General features: G+C 41.8%; 2 protein-coding genes across 7 annotated transcripts; one reads left to right on the top strand and one right to left on the bottom strand.

Moving 5' to 3' along the window:
• The first annotated feature begins 2748 nt into the window (after window positions 1-2748).
• cart3 (cocaine- and amphetamine-regulated transcript 3) lies at window positions 2749-3887 on the top strand. The gene is made up of 3 exons (XM_088993199.1): window positions 2749-2961; window positions 3160-3243; window positions 3325-3887. The coding sequence occupies exons 1-3, from the start codon at window positions 2749-2751 to the stop codon at window positions 3430-3432; spliced, it is 405 nt and encodes a 134-aa protein (XP_088849325.1). The 3' UTR covers window positions 3433-3887.
• An 11037-nt stretch (window positions 3888-14924) lies between these two features.
• Window positions 14925-25158, bottom strand: cdkn2aip (CDKN2A interacting protein). Of its 6 annotated transcripts, none has more exons than XM_088991903.1 (4): window positions 25111-25158; window positions 24283-24532; window positions 24006-24115; window positions 14925-17494 (listed from the first exon to the last, which is right to left on the bottom strand). In XM_088991903.1, exons 2-4 carry the CDS (start codon window positions 24528-24530, stop codon window positions 16905-16907), a joined length of 948 nt encoding a protein of 315 aa, XP_088848029.1. In that variant the 5' UTR covers window positions 24531-24532; window positions 25111-25158; the 3' UTR covers window positions 14925-16904. The 6 variants fall into 6 exon arrangements, with proteins under 6 accessions (XP_088848029.1, XP_088848025.1, XP_088848028.1 ...); XM_088991899.1 differs by lacking the exon at window positions 25111-25158 and adding an exon at window positions 24856-25098; XM_088991902.1 differs by lacking the exon at window positions 25111-25158 and adding an exon at window positions 24654-24956.
• Between the last annotated feature and the right edge of the window lie 8 nt (window positions 25159-25166).

The raw sequence follows: 25166 nt of genomic DNA, 5'->3' as shown, positions 1-25166 counted from the left end.
CACACTGACATCCTTCAACGCACTACCTCCACCAGTATCGAGGCTATACTAGCAAAGAGGCAACTCCGGTGGGTTGGACATGTCATCCGGATGCCTAGCTGCCGCTTGCCTCGACAGGTGCTTTATGGACAACTCTTGTCAGCGAATAAGAAGCCTGGTGGTCCTAAGCTACGATACAAAAACCAGCTTAAACAGACTCTAAAGAAATGCAGCATCAAGCCTAGCGATCTGGAGTCTGCTGCAGCTAACAGGCCACTCTGACGTTCGTTATGCCACGAAGTGGAGACACAACTTGAAGAAAACGCACCCAGAGGAGGATCGTGCGACACCAGCAAAGACACCTTTGTGCTGCTCCAGTTGCCGCCCCGGCAACCCGGTCCGGGCCTCACACGTCCTCAATGCGGCAGGATTTGTGGCTCCAGAATCGGGCTTCATAGTCACCTACAGTGGCATCGCCGCCAGCAACAATAACCACTGTCCAATACCCCACATAAGAATGGAAGCTATGTCATCTTTGACTTTGATGGACTGCCAAGAGAGAGAGAGGCTCCAGCCCCTGTGGCCCGAGTGAGGATAAAATATTTCGGAGAATGGATGAATGAATGAATGAATGAATGAATGAATGAATGAATGAATGAATGAACGAAAGAACGAGCAACGAACAAACGAACCAACAAATGAATTTGCTCAGTGACCGTTTCACGTCATCAGAATGTCCTGTGTCCAGGCCTTTCTGTCAGTCGCTCGCGTGCTGTGTCCAACCATGCTTGCTGTTTTTATATTGCTATTCAATTCCTGTTTTGTAATTGTCTCTGTATTTTTGGATATAAGACTTTGCCATTTGAGTGTCCCGTCCAAATTCTGCTTCTCATGTCACATCCTCCCTGGCGGTAGTCCACTTTAGGGTGCCTCATTTTTGACCGTGTGATACCTCATCTTACAAACGTTTTATCTTACGAACTTTTTCATTTACGAATATTAAATTCCCGAGAATATAATCTTGGCATACGAACTAGTTTACGGAAAATTAACCAAACCACACAGCGCCACGGTGGCTGGCGGGCTAGTTTTCCACACCCCCTTTGAGTGGAGACGTGGTTTGCTATCAAGTGGAGTACATTTGCTATTATGTGACAGAAAAAGACCACATGCTAATGTTAAGCCAAAGAGGACACAAAAGAACATTACGGTCGAACATAAGAATAGAAACACAAACGAGGTGTGCGTTTGTGTGACTTAGCGTCCCAGTACCAGTATGCTAAGTCCACCATTGCTACGTGTGGCTAAGGGTGTTTCTGTGTTGTGTACGCAACGGTCTCAAGCAATAGAAGAGTGATTTGGAATAACAAAAAGCAGCTCGCCGGTGACCGTGTGATATTATTGGCAAGAAGAAAGGAGCGTCAGCGCAGACTGCCAATGTGTATGTGGATCTGTCGCGGCTGAGAATTGAAGCGGATTTATGTGGGACAGCAGATGTGAGATAGTCACTTTTCATCAATGGATGCTACAGCTTCGTGTTTGCTTTCAACACTTAGCTTGTAGCAGATGTGCACATTTCACCATGACATCCCTGATCACTTTGCTGCTGTGAAATGTAAATTTCTCCACTGTGAGACTAATAAAGGCATATCCAATCCAATCCACTGGTGAAAATGACGCTTTGATCCTCTCTCTTTCATCTAGAACTGCTTCATACAATAAAGAGGGTGCAGAAAGATCTTAAAATTTAATGACCGTCTGTGTCTTTTGTGTTGTGTCACATTATTGTTTATTTCGTTTTTTTCTTTTGTTTTGACTTCAATGTTTTTCTTGTATTTTTTCTACTTCTTCCTTTAATTTCCTCTTACTTTTATCACGTTGCTGCTGTGCAATGTTGATTTCTCCACTGTGAGACTAGTAAAGGATAATCCAATCCATACAGTATATTTGGACAAATTACAGTCTGTAGGTAACCTAAGACTACTTTGATAAAACAATGCAAACAACAAAACTGTCACGCTGTGGTTGGCGACCAACGGGTGGCGCTGTCGGCCCCGCCTGCAGCTGCAGAGATGTCGGTCGTTTCAATCAGTGGCAATTAAAAGTACTCCCAGCATGACCATTTGGGGTCGGGTCATTGTATTTGTTTCACCCTGTCAGGTTTGTTTCATCTTGTTATATTTAACTCATGGTTTTGGTTGCTACTTTGTACCTGTCTGTTCTGATGACTTTGATCCTGTTCCTGTTGACTTTATTTTAATAACCTTTGTCAAATACACCCTGCTGCTCCCTCATGCCGTTTTTTGGGGGATCCACAACTATCCACCATCACGCAAATTGTGACAGAAACTATATCAAAGGATGAGTGGAATGAAAACTGAATACCCCGCTGTTTGTTTTTCAAGGATTATATCACCAATGAGGACTATACATATTTTTCCTCATCTAATAATGATAATAATGTTTTATTTTAGACCACATTTTCTATCTCTTGAATGTCAAGTGGTATGTTTTGAGCAACCTCTATTAAAGGTAATCAAAGCAATGTGGTCAGAATTCCCATTGCATGACACCACCCCTTCAAACAAACACTTTAATTCATAGTAGTGATGTTGTTTTGTTAAGGCTTAATTTGCCCAGCAAATTTCACTGGATGACTCACCCAAGTCGTCTGTTACGCATGACAAACCTTTGTTGGGGGGGGGGGGTCCAAGGATGAGGTGGAGCAGGCGTCAAATATAAAGGTGTTTTGCGCTGACATATCACATCATGCTGACGATGTCGCCCACCCTCCGTCGAGCCATGCACAGCTCCAGACGGTTCAGTAGTGCGCTCTTGTGCACACTGCTTCTGTTGCTCCACCACTCCTGTCCTTCCGCTCAAGCCCAGTTCATGGACATCGAGTCTGAAGAGGAGCTCAGTCCCAGAGCACTTCGGGATTTCTACCCAAAAGGTCCAAACCTGACTAGTGAGAAGCAACTGGTAAGTTTTGTATGTCCCGATTCTTGCCTAAATCTACATATGTGCGTGTTCTAATGACAAAATTACAAATTTTATCCTTTACATTTTCATTCAGAAAACACCATGTAGCTCGAGAGATTTTTGTGTAAATAGAACTGTTTTGTGGGTGCTGTTATTGTGTTTGACTGTGTTGATTTTGTCCTTCACTTGGCGTGGCAGCTTGGAGCTCTCCAGGAAGTGCTTGAAAAGCTGCAGACTAAAAAACTGCCCATGTGGGAGAAGAAATTTGGCCAAGTCCCCACGGTACATTTATTCTTCTGTTCAGTGTCTACGTGGTGTTTTACTGCATAGTCAATCTCGCTGTCCTGTGCCTCCTTCATTCAGTGTGACATTGGAGAACAGTGCGCGGTGAGGAAAGGAGCTCGGATCGGGAAGATGTGCGACTGTCCCCGGGGAGCTTTCTGCAACTCTTTTCTGCTCAAGTGCTTATGAGGCCGCTCGACTTTAGATTTAGAATGTTGCTTCAAAATAAGTGACGTTCACTCTATTCCTTCATGTCATATGAAGGAGGGTGATGATTGAAGAATATATATAATAAAAATACATTAGTTTTTTTTTCTCAAGATCTAGTCTATTTACAATATGTACTGTATATGAAGCACATCAGAGTCACTGATGCCCACACGGGTGAGGCAACGTATTGACATATAGACTAGACACCGACCTTCATCAACAGGTGTGCAGTGACTGTATAGAATCAATTCAGTTCAGTTGTGATTGAGATTGTTGTTACATTGTGTTGGATACAACTGACTTGGTGGGTATGATGCTTGAATAACACTTTCATATACTCACGTCTAGAATTGTTCCATTAAAAGAGAAAAAAGTGTTGCAATCTTGTTTCTGATGTGTGTGCAGTGTCTATTTAGCATGACAACAATAATAAAACGGGGATCATGTTTTGTATTGATCAGTGCCCTTGTCACATAATTTTGTGACTTGGCAGTTATGCACAATTGGAAAGTGATCCATTAATACAGTAAAATGCACCTGGATCTCATCCATATGGGGCACCGCGCACTATAAATGATTGTATCGGACTTAAAAGGTGTCTTTTAACCAAACAATCACCATTAATATAGGCATGTCTGCAAAATAACGAGACATTGAAAAGTCAGTGGTGATGAAGTGGTTCACTTATCTGACTTCCAAGCAGGAGACAGATTGTGAATGTGAATGACAGTGAAATTGCCTTTCTCAAATACATGGTCTAATTGACCGCCAATTCCAGATATGAGGCCACCTTTCACACGATGTCACCTTGTATAAGATGCAACTACCTGCAAATATAAACAACAACAACAACAACAACAACAAAACAGTCCAGAAAATGAGTGGATGAACAGGATACAAAAATGTAGAGGATTTTACAAACAAGCAGGAAGCAAGCAAGTGGAAAAACATGTATACCCCGCACAGGAGGCATATTTCAAACTCACAACCGCAGAACTGTGAGGCACACATGTTAACCATTAATCTATCATAAACAGGCACCGTTGTAGTAAATAACTGAACTGCATGATAACACTTAATGTCCACTCAATACATGTACCATATTTTCCGGTGTATAAGGCGCACCCAAAAGCCTTATTATCTTCAAAAAGTGTTTTCATTCATTAATAGTGCAGTTTATACTCCGGTGCGCCTTATATATGAAAAACGTTTGAAAATACAGCATTCATTGTGGGTGCGCTTTATATTGCGGTGCGCCTTATATACCAGAAAATATGGTAATCATTTACTGGTGGCCCAGTGGTCCAGTGGTTAGCGCGTTGACGTAATAGTGCAGATGTTGTGAGTTCGGCCTCCCTGTGTGGAGTTTCCATGTTCTCCCTAGCCTGCGTGGGTTTTCTCTGGGTACGTCGATTTCCTCCCACATTCCAAAACCATGCATGGCAGGTTGATTGAACACTCCAAGATTGTCCCTGGGTGTGAGTGTGAGGACAAAGGTTGTTTGTTTTAGGTGCCCTGCATTTGTGTGTGAGGCGAAAAGTGTGTATCCCAAGCTGCTACAAATAATTCCCAAACTCATTTTTGTCGCGGGCCACATTGTACTGACATTTTCCCATTCACATTCCCATTTATTCACCTCCAAATTATACAGTGGGGCTTTGGCTTACAAACTTAATTGGTTCCCAGACAGAGTGTGTGAGGCGAAAAGTGTGTATCCCCAAAAATAATTTCCCATAGCAAAACCATTAAAATGAGAGTGCTATTGTATTGTAATGAAAGAAATACAATACACTGCACTGTATAATAAAGTCACTTTATTTACATTTGTGATGGTCGTTGATTGCTCTTAATTGATTCCTGTTGCTTTCTGACTTGAAAGGTCTTAGAAAACTGAGGCATCACATTATCATTCATCATGTTGATAATTCTCATAGCCACAGTCTTTTCTGGATGGAACTGTTCAATAAAAGCCTGCACATCACAAATTCTTCCATGCTGCTTTCAAGGATCGAAGGGTAACATCATGCCAAGCCTTTTCTATCACCTGAACAAAATGATACTGTCACGTTCCGAGCGTGACAGGGATAGCTGGCTCGTCTGAATGTTAATAAAAGGGGTTGGATCCCTAAGCAGAGGGCAGAGACGTAGGTGCTGCCCGAGATTTTATTACAACAAAAGGCGCGAGTCCGATGCCTGGAATGGCGCACCAAAAGAAGGCGGGCGGGGGCAATCCGTCCAGCCTATCAAGCTAGGCAAAATAAAATAGCACGCGGGGGTGAAAAAACTTGCGATCCCGGAAAACAACAAACTTACGCGATCACGGTTAACAACAATCACCTCAGGCAAAGCAAACTCTTGTGCTGGCAAGTCCAAGACACTGCCGAGGCGCGAGGTGTCGTAATCATGTCACTGGTGAGGTGACAGCGACTCGTTGAAATGTCCCAGTATCGGTGATGAGGGGATTGACATCAGGTGGAGTCTGGAGCGGCGGCCCCGCCCCAGCTGTAAACTTGCATGTGACAAGTTCGGTGTCATTAGTCACGTGAAAGCTTCGACTAAATAACGCCTTTGTATAAAGCTTTGTTGCGAAGGATGGTAGCAATGGAGGACTTAGCAGATCGGTACTGGGCTCTTTATTTGTAGAATGTCAGTAGAAAGTTACTCTCAGGGAAGTGACACACAGTGTGGGAAATGTGTCAGGCTGAGATTCACATGAAAGCCGCGGTGCGCACCTGTGATGCCACAAACGCACACCTGTTCGTAAGGCAAGTTGTTCGTAAACGGATGCCCCACTGTATATGTATATAACCAAATAAAAGTTAAATTGGCCACCATTTTGGCATGTGAGAGTTGCATCGGAACTATACTCAAATCTCATGTCATCTCATTTTCCGTACCGCTTATTCCTCATTAGGGTCGCGGGGGTTGCTGGAGCCTATCTCAGCTGTCTTCGGGCACGAGGCGGGGGACACCCTGAATTGGTTGCCAGCCAATTGCAGGGCACACAAAGACATACAACAGTCACTCTCACACTCACACGTAGGGACAATTTGGAGTGGTCAATCTGCCTGCCATGCATGTTTTTGGAGTGTGGGAGGAAACCGGAGGACCCGGAGAAAACCCACGCGGGTCCGGGGAGAACATGCAAACTCCACACAGGGAGGCCGGACCGGGACGCGAACCGGCGACCTCTGCACTGTGAAGCCGGTGTGCTAACCACTCGACTACCGGGCCGCCCCTATACTCAAATCGATTTATTTTTATTCTTAATAATTCTACACAAACAAGCCAAAGATAGTTGTTGTTTTTTCTTTTTTTTCTCCAATTGGGTTATTTTTTGGGATTACAAAACAAAAACATCATGATCCACATTAGATGTCCCTCCTCATGGCGTAAAACCAGTGTGTTGAATAGCTGGACAATTGAAGGGACCTCTGATGTCACAAAGTTGACTTTGAGACTTGTTTTTGCACTATGGTCATTCATGTGCGCGCAGCACATCTCAGAGCTTGTCTCTACCCGAGCGTCCTCTTTGCAACCTGTCAGCATGCATCAATAATGGAGAGGAGACAAGTACAAAATGTTAGTCCTTTTTCTGGGGGGAGGTGTTTCTATTTGGGAACTGGAACTAAAAGGAACTATTTTTTAATATACTGTCAATTCAACACACATTGCATTAATGTTTCACACAGGGCTGAAGTAAAACTACACAAGTACACTGTGTGTACTTGCCACACAGAAAAACAAAGAGAGGAAAAAAACATTTTATATGAATCAAAAATGAGTTTACAATATGTTTTTGGGGAAGTGTCAGAGATGTTCGATCGGACACTGTGGACAAGACTCGAACCCAGAAAGATTGCCTTGTACTGCCGGCAGGAGACGCAGTCATTCGTGACCGACGTCTGAATTCTGCAGCCCTCTGCCAAGCTATTTATTGAGAGTACATGCAAATTAAAGTGATACATTAGTAAAACATAGTTTTCTTGATTATAATACCACACCTCTGGACGTTCTGAGCACCAACAGCTGTAAACAATAAAACATAGATATTTTAATTGGTTGTCTTTTCCTTGAACTGATACATTTGTAACCTGGCTAATGAGCTCGTCCTGTGAGGGACTTTCAAGTCCTAAATTCTCTCCAAGGCCAGATCTCTAGATGAAGGTGACAGTTTAACTGGGCTGTGTCTGTTACATTCATATTTACTGTGGCCATCTGCGCCTTCACTGTGGGCCTATTGTTTGGTTGGCCAGCTAAGCATGGGACTTTTAAATATGATAACTTCTTATTCTCTCTTGTCTCTATCAGGAAGCCTGCACAAAGGATTTGGGGAAAAAACAACAAATTCCCATCACTCTGATCATGCATTTTCATTAAGACTGTATAAACAGCTGTTAATTGGGTTCTGCCTTAATAAATCGTGTTAATCTTGATTCTTGCACATCTAGACAGGGAGGATTTGTCACTGATTCCCTGAGGGTATTGCCTCCAATGGTAATGTGACAGATTTTTTTCCCAGACTGACAGTGTGGCGGTGCTCGTTTGTGTGCAACAATTTGGCGGCGACACAGATAAAGGTAAATGAGGGAAAGAGGCAGCGTGTGATTGAGAGCGTGATGGATCGAGAACAGGAGACAAAACGACAGAGCCTGAAAAAGATATTACTTCGCCACAGAATGGATCTTTGATAGAAACATTGCGACTTGTCAAGACAATGCAAGACAAGACCAACAAAATATGATGTGCCTGGAGCAATTTTCTTTCCATTCCAATCTGTCCATCTTTGAGCGATTATCTTGTTTAGGATCACAGGCAAAATGTTGCCTATCCCATTACACTTTGCCCAAAAGGCTGGTCGCCAGTCAGTTGAGGGTATAATACTGTACAGTATGTATATGGTAATAATAATAATACATTTAATTTATAAGCGCCTTTCAAAACTCTCAAGGTTGCTTTACAGTCACAAGATAGTTTTTTTTCTGTGTTTATGGTAACCACTCATCTATAGTGAGCTGCTCCCCAGCCCAAATTTATATAATATCATTAAGCGATGAAAAAACTAAGTAATGTAGTTTATTCCATACATTGTAAGAATGAAAATTGTGCAGAGCAATACATTGGGGAGACTAAACAAATCCTCCAAAAAAAAAAAAGACTTTATCAACTTCGCAGGGATAATACTAGTGGGCCTCAATCGGCAGTAAATATGCACCTAAAAGCTAACAACCACTTATTTGACAGTTAAAATCTTAGCGAAAGAAAATAGATGGTTTGAAAGGGGAGTAAAAGAAGCTATTTTCATGAAACAGCAAAATCCTTCACTAAACCACCATGGTGGGGTGAGGTTCAATTTGGACCGTTCGTACAATATACTGCTTAGGCAACATAAGCTTAGTTATGCTGATGAGGTGATACCAGAGCAAATGGGGCAATCAGGCCAGTCGTAGACCTCATACTCAGGCAGGACAATAGAAGTAATGAGTTCGGAGCTGAGAGCAGGGACCAATCATAGCAGTAGGGATATATATATAGGGCCGAAACCACCAGCAAGACTTTAGTTCGCTGAAGAAGCATCTTGGATAAGAAGCCAAATGTCTGACACCTTACAAGGAGGTACAGATGAAGTACATAGATTATATCATGAATGTAGCACAAAAACACATTCACTCTTGCATGGACTCGGCACCAGACAATCAGAGGGAACACATTGACGAAGGTGTCAAATTAAAGCCTGCGAGACAAATCGGCCCACCACATCATTTTACTTGACCCGCGAAAGCAAATCAAACTTGTGAAATTCCATAATGCTTGCTTAAGTCTGAACCAAATTTTTAAATTGTCCCATGTAAACCACAGTAATAGTCATTATTTTTTACTTCAGATTTGACCACTAGTGATTAATTAATTTGTTGTGCGCTCGATATGTAATATGTGGAGGGGATTAAATATTCTAATGGCTTCCCCAAATTCATAGCGGCACCCGAGAGGAAACTATTACTACAATGTGGTCCACGGCAAAAAATGACTTTGACACTTTTAATATTCACGGTCACAGCTCACAGCCACAATGAGATATTCTGACTACACTGCCTACTCAATCGAGGAAAGTATTCATTCATTCATTCATTCATTCATTTTCTGAACCACTTTATCCTCACTAAGGTTGATTGGGGTGCTGGAGCTGTCTTTTGGCACTAGGCACTGAATTGGTTGCCAGCCAATCACAGGGCAAAAAGAAATAAACAACCAGCCGCACTCACACTCACACTAAGGGACAATTTGGAGTGTTCAATCAACCTGCCATGCATGTTATTGGAACGTGGGACGAAACTGGAGGACCCGAAGAAAACCCACGCAGGTGCGGGGAGAACATACAAACTCCACACAGGGAAGCCAGAGCGGAATTCGATCACATTTCATTTAATAAATAGTTTAATGTATTAATTGAATTGGATAGGATGAACCTTTATTTGTCTCGCAGTGGAGAAATGTACATTTCCCAGCAGCAAAGTTATGGAAGGAAGAGGGAAGGAAAGAAAGAAGTGGAAAAACAAAATACAGGAGCTGCTGAAAAGGCAGCCACTTTCGCAGCGCCATCTTGAAGTCAAAAGAACAAAAACAAGAAACAATAATAATATGACGACACAAAGACACGGGCATTCAATCTTAAGCAGTTTTGCACCCTCTGTGTTGTATGAAGCAGTTCTAGATAAACCAGTGGATTAGGGACATCATGGTGAATTATAATAAATACTGTACTATTAATAAATGCTTATGCAATGTGAGGGTCCGGTCTCAATCAGTGGAGTCATCACAGTGCATAGAGCTGATCAGCTTCAAGAGGGAATGGGAACTGAATTATTGATGCACATCTTGGTCTTTTAGAATACTGAGTGGTGTCGCCAGAGGGGACCCCATAGCTAATGCATCGCTGCTGCCGCAAGTTCGATCTCTGGCTTGAGACCACCCATGCTTGTCATGTTTTCACGCAGATAGATGACGCAATCGACAAATTGCACTTCATCTGAGCCAAAACCGAGGAGGGGGGTGGGGGGGGGGCATCACCAATATACATACATTTTGTTAAATATATATCTTTAAAGGACAACCGACGTCTCCGGAGTTGTGTCCATAATTTGTAAAATGGCTTCAAATGACCTCTACTGAGCGTACTTTACAAAGATTTTACCGCATAGAGCTATATTTTACGTTTTAAGACTTCCGGAAGTCTTGTTTTTGAGTTGGTGATGAGGCCTCACCCTACGTCACTGAAGGAACGCCCCTGCCCGAAAAAAGGACATATTGTAGCAGTCCTTCCATCACGTCAATGCATTTGGCTGTACTTGGCTGGTCTGAAAACTTTGTGTTGCACCAAAAAAGAGGCAGAAGAGGGCGACAAAGCTCCATGGAAGGAATTAATCAGCCTGTGGAAACGGGCTGATTTATTCCTTACAGGAGCTTTGTCGCCATTTTCTGCCTCTTTTTGTGCTACATTTCCCGCCCCCAAATATCTCAAAACGGCATGGAATAAATTATTTAATTGATTGCAAACATTTATGCTTTCCTCTTCAGAACTATTTGAATCATATTCATAATTGGACGAGTAACAAGAAAGCATATTCTCCGAATCTGAAGCTATTGTTTTGATTCTCGAGCAAGGCAAGACGTCTTGGCGTGACGTCACGAATGCCCAATTCGCAGCTCATTTTTTTGCAGATTTTGGACACTTTAAGTCATTTTTATTGGTGTTTTGCATTTGACTAAAAAAATTTGGGTATTTTAGATGCTGTAATACGTTTTTTTGATGTCAGTTAAGAAGCAAAAAAGTGAAAGATGCCTTTGGACAAGTTGTGTCCATAATTTGTAAAATCACTTCGAATGACTTCTCCTGAGCGTATTTGACAAAAATTCCAGGGCATATAGCTATATTTTACGTTTTAAGACTCGCGCTGAATATTCAGGAAGTCTTGTTTTCGACTTGATGACGATGCCTGACGTCACGTCACGTCTGCAACGCCCCTGACCGAGAAAGCGACACACAATGCATTTTGGCTACTTTGTTTGGTCTGAAAACATCGTGTTGATGGCGAAATTAGAAGGAAAACACAGAAATAACGCAATGGTGAATCTTTATGTGTTGCACCAAGACTACTATTTGATACTAGTTGACACAAATTCCCAGCAGACAAATCAGCCCATTTCCAATGGAACTTGGGTGCCATCTTGAGCATTTTCCGGGGCGCTACATTGGAGTCCAGACGCCTCAAAATGATCCGGAAGGACTTCTTTAATCGATTGCAAAAATGTATACTTTCGTCTTCAGAACTATCTGAATCATATTCATAACTGGATGAGTAACAAGAAAGCATCTTTTCCAAATCTGAAGCCATTGTTTTGATTCTAGAGCAAGGCAAGACGTCTTGCCGTGACGTCACGAACAAGGGGGCGGGACCTTCTGAAACTCGCCATCCCGAGGTCATTTTCAAGTAGTTTTGGGACACTTTAAGTCATTTTAATTGGTGTTTTGCATTTGACTAAAACTGTCAGCCTGCGTGTTTTGGGTATTTTAGATGCTATAAAACGTTTTTCTGATGTCAGTTATGAAACAAAAAATGGTGTCAGTTGTCCTTTAAAATACTGATTGAATTTCGAGTTACAAAAAAGACATCCCGACTCCTTCTGTATTCTGTAATGCAATGTTTTTTTTGAGATGAGACACATTTATTTCCATGAAGAAAAAAAAATCCCCTACCTGAAAATGCGAACAAGTTTATTTTCACAATTCGTTAAATTGGTACTCAAAGTGTTTTGAATGGAAAATTAATGCAATACTAACACATTGAATTGGAATCAAATCAACATCAATCCAGTATTCACAGCCATCATTTTGATGACAAGTAAAATATAGTCACTTGCTCAGGGTCAGATTTTTTTCCGTGTGACAGCCAGTTCTTTTTCTCCTGGTCGTTTGCGCTCTCCCGCAATAATGTACCAATCCCTTCTCCAATCTTGTGTCGTTGTATCGGCAATTCCATCATCATTCAAATGACTTTTCTGCTGAATGTGTCGCTTCGGGTAGTCCAGCTTCCATTTCGTTCATATTTCTCCATCGGAAAATTCACTTACAACTTTAACTTTGCATGTTTTGCAGAGCCTACATTTCTCACTGGACAAAGAGAATACCTCAACCAGTTGATAGTTCTTCTATTTGCATAGACTGTATTATCCGACAGCCATTCGAACTTAAAACAACCGCAGTCCGTTCATATTTCGGTTTAGGGCAAGGGTGTCAAACTCATTTTTTGCCGCGGGCCACATTGTCGTTACGGTATCCTCTGTGGGGCCGTTATGAATTTGGGGAAGAATGTTTAACCCCCTCTACTTATTAATTATAGAGCACACGATAAATTAAATAAAAACGAGTTTTCACATTTTAAGTAAAAAATAATGAGTGTGATTGTGGTTTATGTTGGACAATTTTACATTTCGGACTTTAGCGAGCATCATGGAATTTCACAAGTTTGATTTAGCTTTTGAGGGCCAAATATAATGAAGCGGCAGGCCAGATTTGACCCTCTGGCCTTGACTTTGACACCTGTGGTTTTGGGAGTTGACTTATCACATTCATTGACCATTTTACGATGAGAGGGGATTAGCATTAGCGTCACTTATCGCCACCGCACTGTTATTGTCACGGAACAGAAAACACGGACAAGTACTGTCAATGCCAAGTTTGTCTGCATCGAGTCATTGCACGTATCGTGTGATTGGCTGGACACCTGTCACTCATTGAATTACTCAGTAAATTGCTGAAACGTTAGATACAGTATGGCATACAGTCATCCCTCGTTACTTCGCGGTTTCAGTGCATCACAGATTTTTTTTCAGGGCGAAAAAACGTTCAGAATAAAAAAAAAGCAGAATGACTCAGATGTTGGGCAGCCAGGTCGTCGAGTGGTCAGCGTGCTGACTTCACAGTGCAGAGGTTGTGAGTTCAAGACCCGGTTTGGAATCCCTGTGTGGAGTTTGCATACCTGTCAACCTGTACATTCTTGCCATACAAAGTACATCTGTGTAAGCTCTCAGTCGTACAGGAGTGGTCCATCGATGAGAAGGTTTCTTCAGCCGTCATCTGTACAAAAGTGAAGGTTTCGGACGTTTCGCCTCCTATCCAAGAGGCTTCGTCAGTGAACTAAAGTCTGACTGGTCGTATCGGCCCCATTTATATATCCCTAATGTCCAGACATGGTGGCGCCGGACACAGCTATGATAGGTCCCTACTCTCAGGTTGGGAGGGGCGGGGGACCCCTCTCTGTGGGGCCACAGACACTTATTATGCATTTTAAGACGTGTACGACATACAAGAAAATCTGGACGGAAAAACACAAATTTGTCAATTACATCGACCATCGCGAAACGGCAAATCATGAGTTCGCCGCGGTAGCCTCTATCTCGGTATCGTATTTTTCGTTGCAAACGAAGCAAGCGCTTTGATGCTAATGTGCGTATGCATCTGCCGCCTGGGGATTTCCCATTGCATCATTCATCATGTTATTTCATCATTTATTAAGAATATGTACAGAATGATATAACGAAACACATGTACAATATAACATGTTAAACTACATAAACACGTTTTAAAAAAATACGGTGTACGATTATTTTGTATTTTGTAAGGGAAAATATGACAGTTTGTAAGGGCATGGCGCCGTGGAGGTGAACAGGTATGAGTTTGGATGTTCTTCCCGGGTCTGCGTGGGTTTTCTTCGGGTCCGCCGTTTTCCTCCCATATTCCAAAAACGTGCATGGCAGGCTGATTGAACTCTCCAAAGTGTCCCGAGGTGTGAGTGTGGACTGACTGTTGTTTGTCTTTGTGTGCCCTGCGATTGGCTGGCAATCAATTCAGGGTGTCCCCCACCTAGTGCCCAAAGACGGCTGGCATAGGGTCCAGCACACCCCACCCCCTCCCGCGACCCTAATGAGGATGGATAAAGCGGTCTGGAAAATGATAGATAGAATCAGAGGTTGGTGGATCGGCTGGGCATCCGCCCAGCACCCTTTATCACGTGTGTTATTATTATATAACAGATTTTCGTCTATCGCCGGTGGTCCTGGTCTCCCTTTGAACGCGAAAAACGAGAGATTACTGTTATACGTAGTATTCGTTTGCAGTGCTTTTACTGCGCTGGATAAGTTTTCTTGTTCACTGCGTCTGCGACCAAACAATGCTACCCTCTAGTGGTCATATCGGGGACCATTTCCAAATCTGTGTCATAATGACCCAACACATTGTATCATGTACTGTACCTGTAACAATAATTTGTAGCAAGTAATACAGTACACATTAGCACACAGTGCTAAATCGACCCAAAAATTGAGATACTCAAGATTTATTTGTTCGTGAAGAAGCAAAAGTAGATGGCAAGGAAACATTAATTTATGCTGAAACCAGAAATGAGCCTTTGTTGAGTTGGAACGTTTATTGATGATGAAAACCTTGAAAACCTGCTCTAAACCTACCGGGAACATAAAGAGGTGAGAATAATCATTGTTTCACGACAAGCCTGCTATTCAACTTCAATGAGGAACAAACAGAAATCACAGAGCAGAACAGCTTTTACGCGTTCAAAATTCTCACATCTTTGACAGGATTCAAGAAACCTCCTCGGACTGAAGGAAACGCAGCTTTATGCAGTGTTCCAACAACGAAAGAGTACTGTGAGCAAGCAGCATATCAAAGGTAATGTCACACGTAAAGCACGTGGAACACTTTCAGCATTCTAGCAAATGAATTTGCTTTGTATAAAATAAGATCCAACCCATGAAAACTAAAACCATGGGATGAAAATATTGATGTCTAATATATAACAGTTAAACGGCAATGCAGAGCGACAAGAATGACCCTTCAGAAAAGATGATAACATGTCCAACACTTTTTCTTTTCAAGCATAACGTGCCTGGGAAGTGAAAGGGATTGGGGTACTAAGGGAAGAAAGTAAACAGTAACTAGGACAGACTCAATACAGTATAAGCTTGCACTTTTGAATCACTGTAAAACTGTAGCATGTTATTTATTTACAGTGATACCTTGGCTTACAAACTTAATTGGTTCCCAGTGTGTAAAGCGAAGTGTGTATCCCCAAAAATAATTTCCCATATGAAACCATTAAATTGAGAATAATCCTTTCCCAGGTCCCCATAAAACATAATTTTCTACTTTCTAAGCCTTAAAAGTACACAAAATATACCTTATTTTACATATAATAAATGTGTTATGGTATTATAATTAAATAAACTGTACTTGTACTTTATAATAGTCATTTTATTTACCTTTGTGATGGTTGTTGATGGAATGGAGTGTCCGGTTTCCTCAGCATTAAACACTTGGTGAGGAACATAACCTTCTTTCACCATCTTGAGGAATGATCCCTTGTAGGTGCTTTCTCTGTGATAATTCTACCTTGTTCCTCATCAATTGTGTTCTGTTTAGCTGGGTTGATAGGTTTTTGCATCAAGTATACAGATGGCTTGTGCGGGTTGTTTGTGGAGCCTGATTGATGGGATATTTTAACCTTGCAGCCTACACTCTGTTTTTGAACTATCAAAGTTGAAACAAGTCCAAATTTCACTGTTTTCTACCCATTTTCTCACCATTTGACTTTTGTTTTTTTTCACATTAGTTTTTTTTTGTTTCAAGCTCTGTCGTCTCTTTCATGTGTTTTCTCACTCTCTCTCTGTCGTCTGCCTGTCTCTTTAATATTTAACACCACCCCCCCAGTGCTGCGTTCTTGACCAATCACGTGGCTTTAACCGAAGACGCCATTTTGTTTTTGGGAGAACAGCCTCACTCCGTCTGTCTGGAACCCTACCCCCTCACTGCTGCGTTCTTGACCAATCACGTGGCTTTAAACGACGACTGGGGGCGGGGAATAGAGCACCAACACAAGCTGTCTGGAGAACGGGCTCGTTCGTGAACGACACATTACTCACTCATTGTGGCAGCTCCGTGTCTATCCTGAAAAATAGTTTGTATGCCAAGGTAAATTTTCATAAATTTAACGTTTGTAAATCGGAAAGTTCATAAGCCGACGTATCACGGTATTATTATTATTCTTATATAAACCAAACTTAAATGGGAAAAAATAATGAATTTAAACTTAAATAAAAGTTGCTGCTACTTTGAGGAAGGCAAAAGTAAGTATTTTCCCAGGGAACTTGACCAAATAAAGGCTTTCAAACAGTGAGCTGAGCCTGGTTCAAAAAAGTGCAGAACACAATTTGTGAAATGTGAAGCTTCCGCCAGCCCTCAATACAATTCTAATTGACATCAAGGTACATGTGAGATGCAAAGGTGCACACGGGGGTGGTTTGGTCTCCAAACCAATATGTCTTTCTTCAGTGTTCCGTTCAGTCGACGCGAGAGATCCATTCGGGCAGGTCGGTCCCGTTTATAAAGCGCCATCTCCTGCACACTCGTCCTGAAACGGGTAACTGAGCGCGGGTGGGAAGCCCTGATTCCGAGGCTGCTCATCCAACAACAACAAATCCTCTACTTCCCTCCCTTTGTACCGTCGTCTGCCGATCTTTACTGTCACTTTTCTGCCTTGGAAGACTTTGAGCGCCTCTTTGGAAGCCATGGCTCGAGCGGCCGCCTCGTCTCGCCCGTAGCCTGTGCCCATGTAGACCTTCTGACAGCGAATTTCGCACACGTGGCCTTCCTTCTGCGTGCGAGCCGCCGGCAGGCCTACGATGTCCTTCAGCAGCACAAAGACGCACGTCAGGGTCTCCTTACACGACTCCACGCAGCTACATAGTATTTCAAAATGATCAAGGTTGGGGCCGAAACCGCCCGCCGAGACCAACTTCCAGGCCACGGCCTTGTAGAGGCGGTTGAAGAAAGGCTGGTGCTCCCCAGGAGCCTGCTGGGTCGGCCCGCATTTCTGATTCATAGGTCGCGTGGATGTTTTCCCGACCGGTCGACTGTCGGTCTCATTAAGAGTATATCGGGCTCGTTTGGCACAGCTGTCACCGGGCACTCCTTCGCAAGACAAGCAAGAAAAGAGAGAAGCAACATTTAATGAGACAACAGACTGTTAATGTCAAGTGTGGGCGCGCAAACACAGAAGCATGGCATGAAGGCAAAAAATACATTTTAAATCATAGTACACACTGTTCCTTTTCACAAACAGGCTGCAAACGACAGACATAATTCATTATTTTACAAATGATCTTTTTAATCTGAAAGGAAATTAAACAACCCAGTCAAAACATTTTTTAAAACAATGAGCCATCTGTTATCTTTATGAAATCCAATTCCTGCAGTCCAATGCACTGACAATAACTCATTCCTTAAAGGCCAACCGACACCAATTTTTTGTTTCCTAACTGACATCAGAAAAACGTTTTATTGCATCTAAAATACCCAAAACACACAGGCTGATATTTTTAGTCAAATGCAAAACACCAATAAAAGTGACTTAAAATGAGCTAAAACTGCAACAAATTGAGCTACGAATTGGGGGTTTTCAGAAAGTCCTGCCAACAGTTCGTGACGTCACGCCAGGACGTCTTGCCTTGCTCTAGAATCAAAAGAATGCCTTCAGATTCATAGATGATGCTTTCTTGTTACTCATCCAGTTATAAATCTGATTCAAATAGTTCTGAAGGGGAAAGCATAAATGTTTGCAATCGATTAAAGAAGTCCTTCCTGTGTCATTTTGAGGCGTCTGGACTCCATTGTAGCGCCCAGGAAAACGCACAAGATGGCGCCCAAGCTCCGTTGGAAATGGGCTGATTTGTCAGCTGGGAATTTGTGTCCACTAGTATCAAATAGTCGTCTTGGTGCAACACACGATTCACCATCACGTTATTTATGTGTTTTCCTTCTAATTTCGCCATCAACAAGGATCAACACGATGTTTTCAGACCAAACAAAGTACCCAAAATGCATTGTGTGTCGCTTTCACGGTCAGGGGCGTTCCAGACGTGACGTCACGTCAGGCATCGTCATCAACTCGAAAACAGTCGGTTGTCCTTTGAATAGTTATATATAATATATTGCCGACACACAATTAAAAAAAGGAAATTCTAAATATTTGCAAGAACTTAACATTATTGCTTTTTTCAAATTATTCGCTTGATTTCTTTCGAGTTCTAAATGAGTAAATTGATTACCACACGTGGTACTCGAGCTAGACTTTGAGACTCACTGAACCAGGATATACACAACATTCAAAATGTCAAGCGTGACCCATTTTTATGTACAGTGGTACCTCTAATGACAAAATAAATGGTGTAAATTCAGAAGTAGAGGTACCAATGTGTACATTTTCTTTTACCTTACTTGACGTATGAACATCTGAGTCACTGCGCAATCTATTCAAATATAACATTAAAATTACACATTACAAATATAACATACCAGGAGTTGGCAATGAAAGATGGCACCCGAGTAGGCAGCCGTCAACAAATGCTCTCATGAGCCTTGCTTTTGTTGTTGTTTTGTGTTGTTTTTGTGTTTTCTTTTGTCACTTTGAATTGTTGTGCGTCATGTGGAAAGGATATGGATTGCTTTTCAGCATTTTTGGCCACGACATTCATCAAGGAAGAGACTCTGCTGAGTGGTTGGGCCTTTTCAGCAGCACGAATGTGCCAGCACTGTTTTTGATCGGAAGGAATGTCGGTGCCATTTGACTGTCAGCTCTGGACAGCTCCGGGGCAATTGTGCTTTTTTTGCACCTATAATGTTAGCATTTTCACAGCCCAACTTTGTTCAGTGGAAAGGTTGGTGCTGTTGGACAGTCTGCGGCTGGATGCATGGCTTGAGGAGCCCGCGATGACAAGAAAGGAGCGTCAGCGCAGAGCGCCGATGCATAGGTGAAATTGTCGCGGCTTGGAAGTGAAGTGGATTTACATGGGAGAGGAGATGCGAGACAATTTCTTTCCGGCAATGGATACTACAGCTTTGTGTTTTCTTTCAACATTTAGCTTGTAGTAGGTGTGCACATTTCACCATGATGTCCCTGATCCACTGGTGAAAAGGGCGCTTTGATCATCTCCGTTTTCATCTAGAACTGCTTCATACAACAAAGAGTGCTTAAGATTGAATGACTGTCTGTGTCTTTGTGTTTGTATTATTTGTTATTCTGTTGGTTGACTTTACAGCAGCTTCTGTATTTTGTTTTTCTACTTCTTCCTTTCCTTTCATTACTTTGCTGCTGTGAAATGCAAATTTCTCTACTGTGTGACTGATAAAGGCTAATCAAATACAATCAATTCAGAAGGAAAAAAGTATTCCCAAAGTACTCTGCACATACATTTGAATGATTTTGGAACTACACAAAAATACAAGTTTGGTACAATATTGCGGGAGAGCGCAAATGTCAAAGGATAAAAAGAACCAATTGTCACATAGAAAAAATTTGACCTTGAGTAAGTGCAAGTTCTAATTGATGATATTTTACTTGTAATTAAAATGAATGCACCAAATATTGGATTGATGTTAATTTGATTCCGATTCAATGTGTTCAATTATAGCTGTATTTTTCAATGGAAAAAAACGCCTATAGTTATAATTCAGCACATAATTGCTAAAATACGTTTTTTGCACATTTTTAGGTAGTGGTTGTGCTGCGGGACTTTTTCAATGAAATTCATGTTCCCTGGCTCAAAAAAGATTGTAAAACACTGCTCTTTTTGTGCGTGTTATACTCTTTTGAAACACATGACGTTGAGTGATGGGTTTATGTGGTTAGTAGCTTCCCTAAAATGATCACAACAATATATTTTCTGTATTTCAGTGATGTGCTAGTTTGTCTTCCACTAAAACTTCCAATTCCATCACTCCCAACTTCATTTCACACTTGTGGTGCACTTTCAAATGTTTGCTGGTCAAAACCAGCTGAGGTCTCAAGTTTGAGTGAATGTCCATCTCCCCTGTCGAAATAATCAGTGTGGTGTCGGTATTGAATATTACATGCAAGATAAAATAATTACACTTTCGAGCTCACACAACTTTTAACATTAGCAAAACGCTTTCAATCAAGTTTATCTTACCGAAGGGGGTACTGCATTTTTCCTTGCGTGTAGTTTTATGAACTGGACGACCATCAACAACTATTCCTTCACCCATCTCTGTAATTTTATCCATGACATCCTCCGGGTAGCTTAGAGAATGGGAAGAAAGGAAGATATTTAATAATAAAAATAATAATACATTTAATTTCTAAGTGCCTTTCAAGACTCTCAAGGACACTCTACAGCCACAGGATTTTTTTAGCCTCTAATTTGCAGTCCCGTTTGTCATTGGGCTCCACTGGTGTGTGTGTCCTACCTGCAGCCGAGAAAAACATGGTTCGCCCAAACCATAGAGAGAGACAGGAGCCGGTCCAGGTTGCTACTCGAGACTCCTGGTTTTACTGCAGGGTATGCGTCCATGTTTTTAAGGATGAACTCTCTGCGAGCTAACCACTGTTTGGTGTTTTCACAGTAGCCTCTTAAAGTGTCGACCCACTGGGCCACCTCTCGGTTCTGGGTCAGGTACTCCGAAACAAGGTCCTCATCTGTCGCCACCTTCGCCATGCCTGGGATGTAATAATACACATCGTACTCACATAAATATGGGAACAGATTGATTAAAACTCCGGTATGGTCAAAATTATAGGGTCATATCATCATATAAGACGTTTTTGGTCACTCATTTACCTTTTTATAGCTTAATTCGTTGGTGTGTTTGACAGAACTTCGTCACTCATTTAAACTGACAACGTTACACAATTAGGACGAACTCAGTTCAACAAGCGGAGCTTATTAGCAATTTTAATACAAAACGCAAACTACGATTTGTAATAACGACCAGATTGAGCTTTTGATAATATCTTGTTTTTAACTTGTTATATCGAATTACCAAGATTCCACTTTTGTTGCGGGGTGTTGCTAGTAGCTACTGCATGGCTGAGTGATGACGTTGGGTTGGAAGTTTCCGTTTCCAGTACAGAACGACAATTTCCAACCACACTGAAACAAGCACGCGGTGGATACATATTTCACGAATATTTTACCGATACAAGAAATGCCTCACGTGAAAAATCACTTCGCAATATGCGATTAGTTTCGAGTAACTCGAAAGTGTAATAAAACAAAACGGAAATCAAATACGTACAGTCCAGATTGAATCAATCCATTTGCTGTGACGTCCCATAATGCGCTGGGGCCCGACGTCACAATCCAGCGACAGCTCCGGCGGCGGTTTGTTTTGATGGTTGCAGACAGCGCCACTGTGGCTTTTCAGTTATACTTCATAAAGCTAGAAGTAAGATGATTCACGAATTGTTATTGGCATTGAGTGGATACCCGGGGACCATTTTCACCTGCCACAAACGGACTGGTTTACAGGTAAAACACAGCGTCTTACTCATTGGAAGGGCAGTGGCTGAAGGCATATTAAGAATATGTACAGAATGATATAACGAAACACATGTACAATATAACATGTTAAACTACATAAACACGTTTTAAAAAAATACGGTGTACGATTATTTTGTATTTTGTAAGGGAAAATACGACAGTTTGTAAGGGCATGGCGCCGTGGAGGTGAACAGGTATGAGTTTGGATGTTCTTCCCGGGTCTGCGTGGGTTTTCTTCGGGTCCGCCGTTTTCCTCCCATATTCCAAAAACGTGCATGGCAGGCTGATTGAACTCTCCAAAGTGTCCCGAGGTGTGAGTGTGGACTGACTGTTGTTTGTCTTTGTGTGCCCTGCGATTGGCTGGCAATCAATTCAGGGTGTCCCCCACCTAGTGCCCAAAGACGGCTGGCATAGGCTCCAGCACACCCCACCCCCTCCCGCGACCCTAATGAGGATGGATAAAGCGGTCTGGAAAATGATAGATAGAATCAGAGGTTGGTGGATCGGCTGGGCATCCGCCCAGCACCCTTTATCACGTGTGTAATTATTATATAACAGATTTTCGTCTATCGCCGGTGGTCCTGGTCTCCCTTTGAACGCGAAAAACGAGAGATTACTGTTATACGTAGTATTCGTTTGCAGTGCTTTTACTGCGCTGGATAAGTTTTCTTGTTCACTGCGTCTGCGACCAAACAATGCTACCCTCTAGTGGTCATATCGGGGACCATTTCCAAATCTGTGTCATAATGACCCAACACATTGTATCATGTACTGTACCTGTAACAATAATTTGTAGCAAGTAATACAGTACACATTAGCACACAGTGCTAAATCGACCCAAAAATTGAGATACTCAAGATTTATTTGTTCGTGAAGAAGCAAAAGTAGATGGCAAGGAAACATTAATTTATGCTGAAACCAGAAATGAGCCTTGGTTGAGTTGGAACGTTTATTGATGATGAAAACCTTGAAAACCTGCTCTAAACCTACCGGGAACATAAAGAGGTGAGAATAATCATTGTTTCACGACAAGCCTGCTATTCAACTTCAATGAGGAACAAACAGAAATCACAGAGCAGAACAGCTTTTACGCGTTCAAAATTCTCACATTTTTGACAGGATTCAAGAAACCTCCTCGGACTGAAGGAAACGCAGCTTTATGCAGTGTTCCAACAACGAAAGAGTACTGTGAGCAAGCAGCATATCAAAGGTAATGTCACACGTAAAGCACGTGGAACACTTTCAGCATTCTAGCAAATGAATTTGCTTTGTATAAAATAAGATCCAACCCATGAAAACTAAAACCATGGGATGAAAATATTGATGTCTAATATATAACAGTTAAACGGCAATGCAGAGCGACAAGAATGACCCTTCAGAAAAGATGATAACATGTCCAACACTTTTTCTTTTCAAGCATAACGTGCCTGGGAAGTGAAAGGGATTGGGGTACTAAGGGAAGAAAGTAAACAGTAACTAGGACAGACTCAATACAGTATAAGCTTGCACTTTTGAATCACTGTAAAACTGTAGCATGTTATTTATTTACAGTGATACCTTGGCTTACAAACTTAATTGGTTCCCAGACAGTGTGTAAAGCGAAGTGTGTATCCCCAAAAATAATTTCCCATATGAAACCATTAAATTGAGAATAATCCGTTCCCAGGTCCCCATAAAACATAATTTTCTACTTTCTAAGCCTTAAAAGTACACAAAATATACCTTATTTTACGTATAATAAATGTGTTATGGTATTATAATTAAAGAAATAAACTGTACTTGTACTTTATAATAGTTATTTTATTTACCTTTGTGATGGTTGTTGATGGAATGGAGTGTCCGGTTTCCTCAGCATTAAACACTTGGTGAGGAACATAACCTTCTTTCACCATCTTGAGGAATGATCCCTTGTAGGTGCTTTCTCTGTGATAATTCTACCTTGTTCCTCATCAATTGTGTTCTGTTTAGCTGGGTTGATAGCTTTTTGCATCAAGTGTACAGATGGCTTGTGCGGGTTGTTTGTGGAGCCTGATTGATCAGTGTGGTGTCGGTATTGAATATTACATGCAAGATAAAATAATTACACTTTCGAGCTCACACAACTTTTAACATTAGCAAAACGCTTTCAATCAAGTTTATCTTACCGAAGGGGGTACTGCATTTTTCCTTGCGTGTAGTTTTATGAACTGGACGACCATCGACAACTATTCCTTCACCCATCTCTGTAATTTTATCCATGACATCCTCCGGGTAGCTTAGAGAATGGGAAGAAAGGAAGATATTTAATAATAAAAATAATAATACATTTAATTTCTAAGTGCCTTTCAAGACTCTCAAGGACACTCTACAGCCACAGGATTTTTGTAGCCTCTAATTTGCAGTCCCGTTTGTCATTGGGCTCCACTGGTGTGTGTGTCCTACCTGCAGCCGAGAAAAACATGGTTCGCCCAAACCATAGAGAGAGACAGGAGCCGGTCCAGGTTGCTACTCGAGACTCCTGGTTTTACTGCAGGGTATGCGTCCATGTTTTTAAGGATGAACTCTCTGCGAGCTAACCACTGTTTGGTGTTTTCACAGTAGCCTCTTAAAGTGTCGACCCACTGGGCCACCTCTCGGTTCTGGGTCAGGTACTCCGAAACAAGGTCCTCATCTGTCGCCACCTTCGCCATGCCTGGGATGTAATAATACACATCGTACTCACATAAATATGGGAACAGATTGATTAAAACTCCGGTATGGTCAAAATTATAGGGTCATATCATCATATAAGACGTTTTTGGTCACTCATTTACCTTTTTATAGCTTAATTCGTTGGTGTGTTTGACAGAACTTCGTCACTCATTTAAACTGACAACGTTACACAATTAGGACGAACTCAGTTCAACAAGCGGAGCTTATTAGCAATTTTAATACAAAACGCAAACTACGATTTGTAATAACGACCAGATTGAGCTTTTGATAATATCTTGTTTTTAACTTGTTATATCGAATTACCAAGATTCCACTTTTGTTGCGGGGTGTTGCTAGTAGCTACTGCATGGCTGAGTGATGACGTTGGGTTGGAAGTTTCCGTTTCCAGTACAGAACGACAATTTCCAACCACACTGAAACAAGCACGCGGTGGATACATATTTCACGAATATTTTACCGATACAAGAAATGCCTCACGTGAAAAATCACTTCGCAATATGCGATTAGTTTCGAGTAACTCGAAAGTGTAATAAAACAAAACGGAAATCAAATACGTACAGTCCAGATTGAATCAATCCATTTGCTGTGACGTCCCATAATGCGCTGGGGCCCGA

Source organism: Hippocampus bargibanti, linkage group LG03 (assembly GCF_051943395.1).
Source record: "Hippocampus bargibanti isolate YZ-2025 linkage group LG03, ASM5194339v1, whole genome shotgun sequence".
NCBI lineage: Eukaryota > Metazoa > Chordata > Actinopteri > Syngnathiformes > Syngnathidae > Hippocampus > Hippocampus bargibanti.
This window is presented reverse-complemented; position numbering and strand designations above follow the sequence as displayed.

Coding starts and splice junctions, on each gene's coding strand:
- cart3 (XM_088993199.1), top strand. CDS start 2,749: ATGCTGACGATGTCGCCCACCCTCCGTCGAGCCATGCACAGCTCCAGA. Junction 2,962..3,159: donor TGACTAGTGAGAAGCAACTG/GTAAGTTTTGTA, acceptor TTGGCGTGGCAG/CTTGGAGCTCTCCAGGAAGT. Junction 3,244..3,324: donor AATTTGGCCAAGTCCCCACG/GTACATTTATTC, acceptor TCCTTCATTCAG/TGTGACATTGGAGAACAGTG.
- cdkn2aip (XM_088991899.1), bottom strand. CDS start 24,991: ATGTATCCACCGCGTGCTTGTTTCAGTGTGGTTGGAAATTGTCGTTCT. Junction 24,533..24,855: donor GCAACAAAAGTGGAATCTTG/GTAATTCGATAT, acceptor ATTACATCCCAG/GCATGGCGAAGGTGGCGACA. Junction 17,495..24,005: donor AAAATGCAGTACCCCCTTCG/GTAAGATAAACT, acceptor TGTCTTGCGAAG/GAGTGCCCGGTGACAGCTGT.